Source organism: Falco biarmicus, chromosome 5, assembly GCF_023638135.1.
Source record: "Falco biarmicus isolate bFalBia1 chromosome 5, bFalBia1.pri, whole genome shotgun sequence".
Lineage (NCBI taxonomy): Eukaryota > Metazoa > Chordata > Aves > Falconiformes > Falconidae > Falco > Falco biarmicus.
Window position 1 is genome coordinate 71,879,103 of NC_079292.1, and position 12,239 is coordinate 71,891,341.

At 38.3% G+C, this 12,239-nt stretch overlaps 1 protein-coding gene across 1 annotated transcript in view; it reads left to right on the plus strand.

The window, feature by feature from the left end:
* The window catches only part of PIK3C2G (phosphatidylinositol-4-phosphate 3-kinase catalytic subunit type 2 gamma), a 208,276-nt gene that overhangs the window by 47,260 nt on the left and 148,777 nt on the right, over positions 1 to 12,239 (plus strand). The window contains exon 10 of the mRNA XM_056342037.1: positions 5,009 to 5,042. Within this exon, the coding sequence (XP_056198012.1) occupies positions 5,009 to 5,042 (34 nt within the window). The remainder of the gene's footprint in view (positions 1 to 5,008; positions 5,043 to 12,239) is intronic.

Consider the following 12,239-nt stretch of genomic DNA (forward strand, 5'->3'; position numbering starts at 1 on the left):
GAGTGATATATAGCAAATTAGTCATATACAGTCATCCATATACACTTTGGACAGATTCAAACCCTCAAATACTCATCATCTTACAGGGATGAATGTCTTCCTGAGAGGTGAAAAGACTCACCAAAGAGCAGGAAGTATGGTAATTGAAGAGACTCCAGTGATGCTCAGTAAATCTCTGCATTATTAGCCTCTGTTTATTCTTCTTGGATGTGGGGGGGTGGAGGGGGTGGGGGGGTGGGTGAAGGGTGGGAATAGCTTCCAAAATAGGTAAACTACAGGACCCAAGCAAATAAACTGTAGGACATCAATGTAGTTATCCGCAGGTTTGGGTTGTAAATAAACCACTGCACCATGTTTCTGGGGCAGAGGACACTAGAGGTCACAGAGCAGACGTTGCTGCATGGCTCTAGGCAGAACCAGCTGTGGCCTTCTGGAATTAGTTATATGGGTGCTGTCTCTCTGAAGATTGGTAAGGAGTTAAGCTACAAGAAACAATATAGCTCTAGGGTCTTTTCACTATTGCTCAGAGCTGATCAGCTGATTCACTTAAACACCTTCCTTGCTTCCCTTCTTGGTCATGACTCACTGTAAATCTTGTTTCTATAACATCCTAAAACTTTTTATGTCCACTTCATCAGTTATTAGAAGTCACTATTCTGGGTAAATTCCAGTATAAATGGGTCTGTGACAGCACACTTTTTATCTGGCAAGTTGTTGATTTAAATGGAAGTAAGAATATCTCCATTTAAGAAAAGTTCTTCCTGTATATTAGAGGGCAAATATAGCAGAGAAAGAGATAAAACAAGTAACAAGGGATTCACATGATCTGCTTTTCAGTTAAGCCACAGGCTCTCCTGAGAGGCATCAGGCAGATCAGCGTCTTCCCCTTGAGAAAAGTATTTTGTCAACCCAGAATCTTTCTTAAAAGATAGATAAAGAACTTGGTCTAACAAACAGATAAAGAGGACAGTAAGAGAACATGTTCTCCTTCAGGAAGGAATTAGAGCAAGAGAAATACATTGAGACTAATTTGTTAGAAGATTTCTGTTGGAGTTAAGAGAAATTTAGTATTTTCTCTTCAAGTGTTCAGGTCAGCTCTGTGAACCCAATGTGTTAACTGCCTCCTATGACTGAGTACCTGAGTCTGTTTTCAGCCCCATCCTTTCTGAATCCCAGCAGAGAGATATAGTGGTCAAAGAGCCAGACCAGTTTGTATTAGTGTGCACTGTCCTGAGCAATCAGCAAACCCCACATCATGCCATACAGAGGAAGATAATCGGATAAAATCCAAAGAGTACAGGTCATCTTTTTCAAGTCTAAGGTTTCTGTTGATGGTCCCGTTTGCTCTCTGCATGTTTTCTGAGTCACTGTCATGCAAATACTGTTTTAATTTTAGAGATTAAGAGATTGTTGCTAGGCAAATAATTGAATTACGAGGTGATCTATCTTGTATCAAAAACAAACAATCCAAACCCAAACAAACCAACCCCCCTGCTCCAACTGTTCCCAGCTTGCCATTTCTCATTCTGCAGCATGTGTCCATTTTCCAACTCCACTGTATGGACAGTCTCCAATATATGCAGGTCCTGCTGAACCAGCTTCCACATACTTCCTCACATGGAGGGAGTAATACGCTTTCCTTTTTCTGTTTTACCTATTTAAATTATAAGCCCTTCAGAGCAAGGAACGCCTCTCCTTATCTATATGTACAGTTTCCAGCACAGCAGAGTACCGGTCCTGGCTGTAATCTCCAGAGGCTAAAAATGATAAGTGGTGGTGATGATAACAACGGCGTTTGCTCATCTGTAATGAGCAAAACGATACTGTTTCTGAATACCCTCTTCTGAATGTTAAAAAGATTCTGTCCTGATTTAATATTTTATCACTAGTCTTAAAATATTCTTCTGTCCCAATATTCACATAAGAAGCTGCTCCTTCTTTCTCTTGGAGACTACTGACTAGATTGTTACTTATTTTTTTAGGTTTTTAAGTTACTGAGGTTTTGTTCCCTTAACATTTCCTTTCAGGCTTGCTTAGCTGAACTGGTTGTGTGTCCCTTGAAGCCTTCCTCCAAAGTCTGTCTATGACCTTGACTGACAATCCTCTCCCCCTGACTCCCTCCCTGGTGAAGCAGACCTGACTAACAACTGACTTCAAACAAATGGAAGGGGAGAAAAAAAACCCAAAGTCAAATTGTTCCTGCACCAGCAAGCGCTGTTGCTGCTGCTTGCTTTTTACTCCTCTGAGAAATAAGTGCTAGGACAGTCGATTAGACTTCAGCAATCTAGAAAAAGTTCAGTTTTGATTTTATACAGACCTTCATCTTTCTCAGCAGCAACTGAACTATAAATGTCATAAAAGCAGTAAAATATATTTTTGTATGTTCTGTAACTTGAACACTGTTCCATTTTATGAAAATAGAAATTACCCATTATATGCAACTACTTTGTATAGAATAGTATATAAATGAAACAAAACAGATTTTTTTCTATATTCATCAATATTTATACAAAGACAATGGACCAGTTCTCCTGTCTGTATCAATATATGGGGTCAAAATTAGTACTCAGCAGTTGGATATTTGATGAAGTACCGACTCATCCAAACCTTTTTGAGTTAAATTCATACTGAAATGCAGGGGCATTTTATGTGAAGTCAGAGTACTGACAAAATTATTAAATCCTGCAATATTAGCATGTATCACCAGTTTTCTTGAATTGTTTCTGTTTTGTTCATCAGCATAGTACCCCCAAGATGTTTTGTCAGTAGGAGAGGTTTTTTTCAGAAAGCAGGTAACTTGCACCACAAGGAAAGTGAAATTTTTGAGGCTACCTGTTACATCTCAATTGCTGCAGCATTACACATCGGGTAAGGGAGAAATGCCAGGAAGAAGTTCTAATTGCTTTTCCACCATGATTTCCTAACGCTTTAGTGTAATGTATGGTGTGGTTTTGTGTGGAATAAATTTTAATGTATCCATTTGGCAAGCTTCCTGGGCACATAGTGCCTCAGGAAAACTATTGCTTTCCAATGTAAATGAAAATCCAATGTAAATTACATAGGGTGCCAGTATATGTTTGTGTATACATATCTGTACATGTGTGCTTGCATACTTAAATAATATCTCAGTGTGCTTCCAACTAATTTTGGTTTTATGAAAAAAAGAAAACTGAAGAAACAAAGAAACTGCCAGTACTGTACATTCCTGTACCATGGTTAAGAGATTATGAAAGCAACTGGCACCAGTGATAGTTTCTTTTTACTGATTGCATCTCTTTACAAATATGATTCATTCAGTCTCTAACTAACCTAACCCTGGGATTTTAAAATCCATTCAGGGGAAACTCTGGGTCTGCTGCACAATTGATGTTTTTCATCTATTTTTGCTTCCCTTTTTCCTTCCTTTCTTACAGCAGTGCATGAAAAGTCCTAGGAGATCAAATCCTGCCAGAACAGGCACTAATCCACTATATATTAAATGGGCTGCACTATGTCAAAATTGTAAGTGTTGTTCCAAAAGGTTGTTTACTTTCCAAAATTTGAGAGAATTGAACAAAGGTCTCTGTTCCCATTTGTCTTACCTCATTATAAAGATTGTGAAAACATATTTCTCAGCCTGGATGTTGCTTTTCTTCCCTCAAGTAAGCATTTGACTTCTCTTCATATTTACCAGACAAATGCTGGCAGCTCCAAGCTGGGTACCAGAGGGAGAATGTACATCCAGTGTTGTACTTCTTATGTCACCTCTGCATGCATTGTAATTTTTAAGAAGCATCTTGCTGAATGCACATGTACTAACACAGAACAGTCTCAACTTGCTGCAAAGGAATTAATGATAGTCAACCTTTCCGGGACGTTGGTTCAAACAGTGCAAGCCACAGGCAATACTGAAACAGAATGAACTTGCTAGTCAAGATCTGTAGTTCAGTAATTTATTTTTATGCTACTTTGTTGCGTGTGAGTCTCATGTCAGAGCCAGGTGAATAGGTGGCAGACCAGCACCAGAGAGGGGAAGCTGGTCTGCCTGTGCTTGCCTTTGGGCCGAGGCCAGGTCCCACTCACAGGCCCATTGCAGATGCCACCTGTCCTGCCGGGAGAGGCACCGAGCTACCTGCCGTGACAGTTTTTCCTGTGCAAACGGGGAGGCACAGGCAGCAGAGCAATATTTAATTTTGCCCAGTGTCTGAGAAGCCTGGAGCAAGGCCTGATTAATGGCAGTTATTGTACTTGGGGATTTAATAGAGCAGCTTTGGGGAAAAAAAAAAAAAAGAAAGCGTAATTAGGCTGGTCAGCTCAGTCTAAATAACTATCCTGAACTTTCAGCGGTCATAAGTACACAGCAGTTCCTGCTGGCAGCAGTGGCATATGAGAGGTGGGAATCCAGATACAGAATTAATGTTAGGCATCAAGAGCTGTGTTTAGGCACCAAGGGCATAAACACCCCCTAAATCCCTGCACCTGGTATTTCCTGTTGGCTGTCTCTAACTACCTGCTCAAAGGCCTTTGAGGAGCATAGCTATTTTTGCTGATTTGGCACAGAGACATAGGTGAAATGCAGACCACTGGAGTGGAGACTTGGCTCTCCTCAGCTTTGAAAGGATGTTGAGGCTCCACCTGCTCAGCATGGTTGTGGATTCATGTCTGAATATATAAGGCATGTAAAGAGATGGAGAGGGTACTCTTATATCTGTTCTACCAGTGCAGAGGCTGAAAATGTAAATGTTAATAAGTGCTTTTTGGTATCTTGACATGCCTAAATACTGTCAGAAATCAGGTCCTGAGTGACTGTGTAAGATGTTAGAGAAAGCGGGTAGGTGGAAGAGCTGGAGAAAGCAGGTCTTGGTATTCTTGAACCTTATTCATGTCTTCTTTCATCATAACATTAGGTTATATCTTTCCCCTTTCTCACCTTTTTTTCCATGAGTGCTTGCCCTCAAACCATTATAACTACTATCTGTTCTTCTCTGAAGTAACTCATTAATTTTTCCCTTGGGTTTTGTCTTTATAGAATTCACTTCAAAGTGTGGGAACACCAGACAAAGGTAAAGTGTTATTTTTAAATATGTTAATTCAAGGTGTATCACCAGAAAACATATGTTGCTATTTGTTTATATTACTGAACTGTTATAGCTGGTATATTGCAGATGTTTACATATTTAGTCGTATTAAATTTTAACTTGTTATAATTACTTTATAAGTGATCTAAAAATGTAAATAAAACAGCATTTCCCAAAACTAATCTTGAAATTCAAATACGGAGAATGAACAGTACAGTGAAAGAACTGAGTACAGTTACTGGTGGTCATAACGGTTGTCCTAAATCCCAACTTTTTCTGGAAAATAAGGAATTTCATGAAAACCTAAAAAAATATTTTTTTGTGTATGGCTTTTCTACTCAGCTCCAATAACTCACTCCTTCCTCCTTAAGCTTTAGTTATTTTTTGTGTTTTGTTATATAAATAATGTGTTGTCTTAAATGATACACTGTCATAAGAAGAGTAGTTTAATTAACAGTAACAAACAAATTCATAGACATTGCTTTATTTCATTCCTCGGATAAAATTAACTAAGATTCATTGGCTAATGCCCAGTGCTGCTAGCGTTACTGCAGAGCACCCCACAGATTGATGGATGTGCAGGAGTCTGGTCTGTCGTGGGTGCCTGTGTTGGGTTCCTGGAGGGACAGCCACACTGGGGCATGGGTCCTGCTCAGCCCTGCTGTGGCTGGCCTGCAACAGGCAGCTGGGGGTGTTACATGGATGCTTTCAAAAGTTCCTCCATCTGAACGTTGAGGTGTGCTGTGGAACAATGGTCTCTTTCCATTTTGTTAGAGGAAAAAAGTGGTCTCCGAGATTGACACACACACACACCACTTTCTTTTTTTCTCTTGTCTGTTTTTTGCGATTGCAGTGTGCTCAGAGAGGCAAAAAGGTGAACAAACCACAAAAATTGCAGCTGCCTTTCAAACACAGAGATGGCTCAAATGCAGGATTCCAAATGCCAGGCTTGTTGTTTCACCATTATCCAAATTCATGAGCAGCAAATAAAGAAACAGCAGTTATATTTGTAAGCTGCCAGCAAAAGCTAAGCAGCTGGAGGGTCGGAAAGTGGAGGGAGAACAACCAGGTGCATGAGGGAGGAGAAGGTAAATGCAGTTTGTAGGATTCTCCTCCCTTGGATATAGTTGTTTATCCCATGATTTTTTTGTTAACACTCTTGGCAGCCAGTAACTGTTGATGATGAAAATAATGAATAGTTACTAATCAATATCTACCTTAGAAACGTCTTCTTCTGCATACTGTTCAGAAAACCTGGCTGGAAAGGATCTAAAATATTCCTCTACTTAAAGATATTTTCTAATCTGGGCTTCATTGAATCAGCACTTCCTCAAGGAAAATCTGATTTATTGAATAACAATAAAGAAATCAGATGCTTTTACTCTGTACTTCTCTGTACTTATTTATCTATGCCAGGAAAACTTCAACTGTGAAGAGGGATGTTTCTCTGTTTGTTCTCAGTGCACCCTAATTTCATAACAATTGCAGAATCCTTTTGGTAGTGTAATATTAGAATCTGCAACTTACAGGTTGCAAGTCAGAACTTGCCAGGCCATTAGTCATTCTGTGGAGAAGCCAACATTCAAAGCTGTCCAAGATAACAAAAATTCAAATTGACCTCTTACATGCAGCAGTACACATTTAATGTATGTTTTAATGTACTACGTGCCTTACATCTGCACCTATTAAATAAACTTATAAAAGCCAGCAAAATAAAGTTAGGCTAATGAGTGTTAACAGAAAACTCTACCTGTCATATCAAAGCCGGTGTTAAGGGCATGTCTGATAAAAAAAAGTGTGAGAACAATGACCAAAACTGATCTGCTGGAACCTAGGCCTGATCCTCATGAAGTGGGCAAAGCTGTTCTACACATCTTTTATTTTGAGAATCACAAGCTTTCCTCAGTCCCTGTCTTCTCTGTGCTCACTTCCATGATAATGCCATTGTGCCTCCCATCTGTTGGCACTGAGCCTGAGAGGAATCCAGATGATATTTCTGCCTGCTGAGGCTAGAAGTAAAAACCAACTAGGGTGTGAGTTGTGCATTCCTGCTGAAATCATCTTTGTGTTTCCTTTTGCACCTCATTTGCTTCCCGCCCTCTTTACTTCATTATGCTTAGCTGGCTAGAATTACAGACATTCGAAAGATTCCAACCCTATGGCCCAAAAGTAAAGTAAAATCACCACCTTAGCTCAGTGCTGGTAAATTTTTCCGTATCTCTGGGAAGCTAAAAACCATGTGCTTTCCTTTTTCTAGCAGCACAATTGCAAATTAAGACAGCCGAGAAGGGGAGAGACTGCATTTCCCATTTGTATCTTCTTTTATGTGTATTCCTGTTTACCTTGAAGAAGAAAGGATCAAATCTGAACATCAAGAGCAGCAGTTACTCCAACTAGTAATTTATTTTTCCTCTCCTCTTCCTCCCTCAAGTGAATAGTTATTACCCTGAGTATCATAAAATAATTTTTCCTTCTTTATAGCTTCTCTCTACCACAAAAGAGAAAAAGATAAAGGATACTAGTAAAATTAAATCCTTACTTAATAATTTGTTTAGAAAATGCTTTAATCTAATCTCTTTAACAGAAGATTATCAGAGGTTTAATATTAGTCATTCACCATGGACTAAGCAAGTCGAACACTATATTGGAAATATCTAGCCTTGATTTAGTGTTCCAATACCTTGCTCTGTTAACAGTGTTACCTCTGCAGACCAAATTACTTCACAGCTGCAAACAGAACAGTACTTATCCGTGCTATGCCTAAGTCTGGATCATGTTCTTTTTCCTCTAGATGAAGCCCTTAGAAGATTATATTAATATTTTAGTACTCAAAGTATTTTTTTTATTTCTTCTTAAATGTGAGGAACAATAGGGATTTCTAGACATTAACACCTTTCTGCAGCACCAAATGTTCCAAGAAAATAAGGAATAAGATTATTCATATTAATAGAAATTTAACATTGGAGTTTGCTGCAAACCAGAGTATGAGAAGACAGGCTGCAAGCTGGTGCAAAACTGAGTCTGTGTTTGTTTCTCAAAAACTGATGAATGAATGTTTATACAGTGTCTATAGCTTCACAACTTCAGGCTGGGATTTCAATGGATCAGACATAATAAGCAGCTTTTGGAATTGGATCAGTAGTTCTCTGGGATCCATTCCAGAAAGTCTAGTATGCACCATGAACTTATGATATTGAATCAACAGTGTTTTCCGACTGAATTGCTGGAGTTGCTATCTTTTCAAGTGAATGCAGAAATCAGATACATTGACAAAGATATATTTAATGAAGTCTTAATTACATTTAAGAAATTAAAGTAGTAAAGGTTCACTAATTCTGCTTGGGATTTGATAGTTGCTTCCAGAGCTGATTATAAAAACACTCACCTAGAAAGTTAAAAAAAACAACCAACCAAACAAAAAAAAAACAATCAAAACCAAACAAAACAAAACAGAACACCAGAAAGGAAGGGGGAAAAAAAAGGAAGGTTTTTTTTGAAGTTTCCTATATAAAATTTGAAAACTCCACTTTCTTCTCCTAGCACAAAGGTGTTTTTGTTTTGGTTTGGAAAAATCACTTTTTGCTTTAGAATATGGAAAAATGCCGAGAGCTTTTTATTGGTTGCATTTCATCTCTGTGTCTCTCCTGCATTGTTTTCAGATCTGGGCATGGCTCTTTACCTCTAAGTTGCTGTCGTGTTACATCCCCATATGTTGTTCTGAAAGCCAAGGAGTTTTCACGCCAGACCAATTTTTAAATAACTGCAACCCCACACTTCTCCAAAACAATTAAACAGAAGTTACCAAGGTCTTATTATGCAAATAGTACAGAGATATTTCTGAAACCAGGACAGCAGGAGATTTTAAAGTTTCTTTCAACGGATAATTCGTAGGATTCTGCAACTAGTAGAAGGAAACAATACAGTAAATACTGGTGCTTGGAAACTGCATCTGATCAGTATTTGCATTACAGCCTTTTTATGTTTTGCTTTTCTTTTAATATAATAATGGTCTAATTAACACTGCTTAGTACCTTACCTAAATCTTAAGTATTTTGTTCTGTGTGGGTGTGTGACCAACCTAAACTGTATTTAGGATCTTGCTTTTTTTCTTCTTTCTGAAAATAAGTTGTAATGAACAATATCAAGCTCCTGTTCTCCCAATATCTTTAAGGTGTCAAAAGGGTCTTAAGCCTTCATTCCACGTTCTGTTCAACAAGATATTTTTCATGTTTCACCTAGAGAAAACATGCATACAGTCAGAAAGGGCATGATTAATATGTATTGAATTGATGTTATCTGCTAGTGCAGTAACAGCAAAGTACCTACTCTGTTGAAAGATCTGGCGCTAAAATCATATGTGAATTGAAATACTGCACTAAAAAGATGTAAGTGGTTTTCTGTAAGGAATAAACTAGTATGTTCCTTACTAGATCTTGAAGGCACCTGCAGATATATTCATTAACACTTTCAGGGATGTTGTGAATTGTTCTGTTTCTCACCAAGGGTAAAATTTATTCCTTCAGACACCGTGTACACGGAACGTGTGTCAGCAATAAGCATATCTGGCAGCTGTGGTTAAAGTTTCCTTCCCTTAGTCTCATCTCATTTCTGCAAGTCTTTTTTCTTCTCACCTTCAGTGAGAAGGTGATGACAAATAATTTCGCCCTGGAAATAAATTATGAGGTTTGAGTTGTGAGATTATTAATCTTGGCCACAATTCACTTTGTGATGTGGTGTATTCATCTTCTTCTAGATGCTGGCTATGCCTGGGACACCCCTCTAGATAACAAACTCTGGCATAGCTGAAGCTGTGAATCTGCTGTAGGAAGTCCATAGCCTGTGCTATGTAAATCAGTGAAACACCATAGTCCTTTCTCAACTAAGATTTATTAATCATAAAAGACATAAAAAACTGTAAAATCCCCTGGCTTCATGAATGAGAAATATAATTTCAGCACACCAAATCCTATTCAGCAGCTCATAAAAATGCAGTGAAAAGATGCTGACCAACTCTTGTGGGTAATGGACATTTACAGAATACCTGAGATGTTTGTCTCTAATTTAGTTAAGCTACCAGGCTTAACAAGTGAAGTGTGTGTGGGGGGGGGGGGGGGGGGGGGGCGGGAAGGCTGACTGACACAGAAACCATACGGTGTTTTTAAATTGAGAGCTGACAAAAGTAAGAAAATGAATGTAGAAAAAATCCTGTGACTGCAGACCAGGTCATACCTGGACATTTGCTTATACCTGAGGAACTCTATACCTGACAAGATCTTAATCTGAATCTTTTAATAATTAAGTAAATAATGCTGAAGTTTAATTTGTCTCCCTTTGCTGACAGCTGAACTGATTGCCCCATTGCTGTCTTCACCCCTCATGTGTCATTGTAGCAAGAGAGACAGCCTGTAGTCCCCCCTCCAGGCTCTGCTTCCAAATTGGCTCCATTTCTGCAGTCAGGCACAGACCCTACAAACCCATGGGTGAAAGGTGGAAATTTGAGAGGAAAAAGAACATTTCCCAGCTCCCTTCAGCAGGGCGTCTCAGGAACATTGCCTGCAACCAAGACTTTTAAACTTGCCCCATCTAGCCACATAGATCTTTTAGAGTGGGCAGGTCCTTGACAGATAGGAAATTTTTGTCACCTCACCATTGACAGATCAAAGCATGTTATAAATAATAAAGGCAAAACTTTGTGGGTTTTCTGCTTCCCCTCTCAGTTTTGGTGAGGTTTGTTTTATCTGTTTGGTTTTTAAATATCTGGAACTCAGTTTTGTGACTCAGACATTCTTCTGCAAACATGGCCAGCGGACAAGACATCTTGGATATAGTGATAGGCATCTTGCATCTTATTCACTTCCTTGCCTGGCATATGTAGATTTTTTATTATGGAAAACATCTACCTTATTGTGTATGTTTCTCCTGGCCTCTTCTTTTGGGGTTTTGGTTTTGTTTGTTTGTTGTTTGGTTGGTTGGTTTGGTTTTTTGTTTGTTGGTTGTTTTTTTTGGTCTAAGTAGTATTCCTTTTTTTCTGTGGCTTATCTGAAATCTAATACATTTCCTCTTGTTCTGGAGACAAAATCTGAAACATTGTCTTACAGCCTAGAATATGGATTGTATAAAAACTGCTGGTGGCCAAAGGATACATTTCAGCACATAGCAGGAAGTTTACACAGATTTTGAACTACATTTCACCCTTTTTTGGAGAAAATGCTGAGAAGGTTCCACTTAGCAATCATTAACTTCAATAGGCCAGTTTGTATAAATAAAAGTTTTGCTATTACACTATGTCCACCTGTCTGCTACTTTGAACTGACTGGAGCCAGGGAGTCTCCTAAGTAGCTGATTTTCCTTAATGTAAATAGTGTGGTACTTTTCAGATAAAGTAGAAAATACTGGTTCAAATAATAGTCCACCGATGTCCTCTTATGAACCTCTTAAGAAGGCTTTATGTATTTGACTATAGGTAATTCCTTGGGATGTAGAAGAATTCAGGGCAAATTAAACATTTAATTTGGAAGGTACTAAATTATTGCACATGCAAGAGAACGGAGTATAAGAATAAAATTGTATTCTAGTGCAAAAAACAATTAAAGCAAAGCAAAAGATTTGTTCAAAACAATTATGGTGAAGGATGGTAAATTAAGAAAATAGTAAAGAGATTAAGTAAAAAGATAATTAAAAATAAGTGCTAGACAGAGAAGTATACACAAAGAGTAGTCTGATAGTCTCTAAAATGTCTCAGTTTTCATATGTGGAAGGTGATTACCTAACAAGCTGCAGTATTCTAGCTGGTCCTTCATGGCTGCAATAATTTGCTGTCAGTATTTCCAGTAGCAAACTCCACTATATGTCAAACTATTTTGATATTATATACACCTCTATACATAGGTTACAATTGTTGATTATATAAAGAAGACTGAAATAATTCCTTTGCACTGTTTGCAGTGCATTTTGTGTCTCACTTCTGACTATTTGTTCGTTTAAAGGCAAAGGGTATCAAAGAAGGAGAATAAAATACTGAGGATTTTTTTTTTGAGATACTTCTGTCAGAAAACTGAGATAGCCAATTCCAGTGAATTGTGGTATCTGTATCTGATGTTGGGCAGGATTCCTGCCCCTATCCTATGTGTAAAAAGCTAATATAAGCAAGTCTCAGCTTTCCTATTCCTGGGATAATTTTTT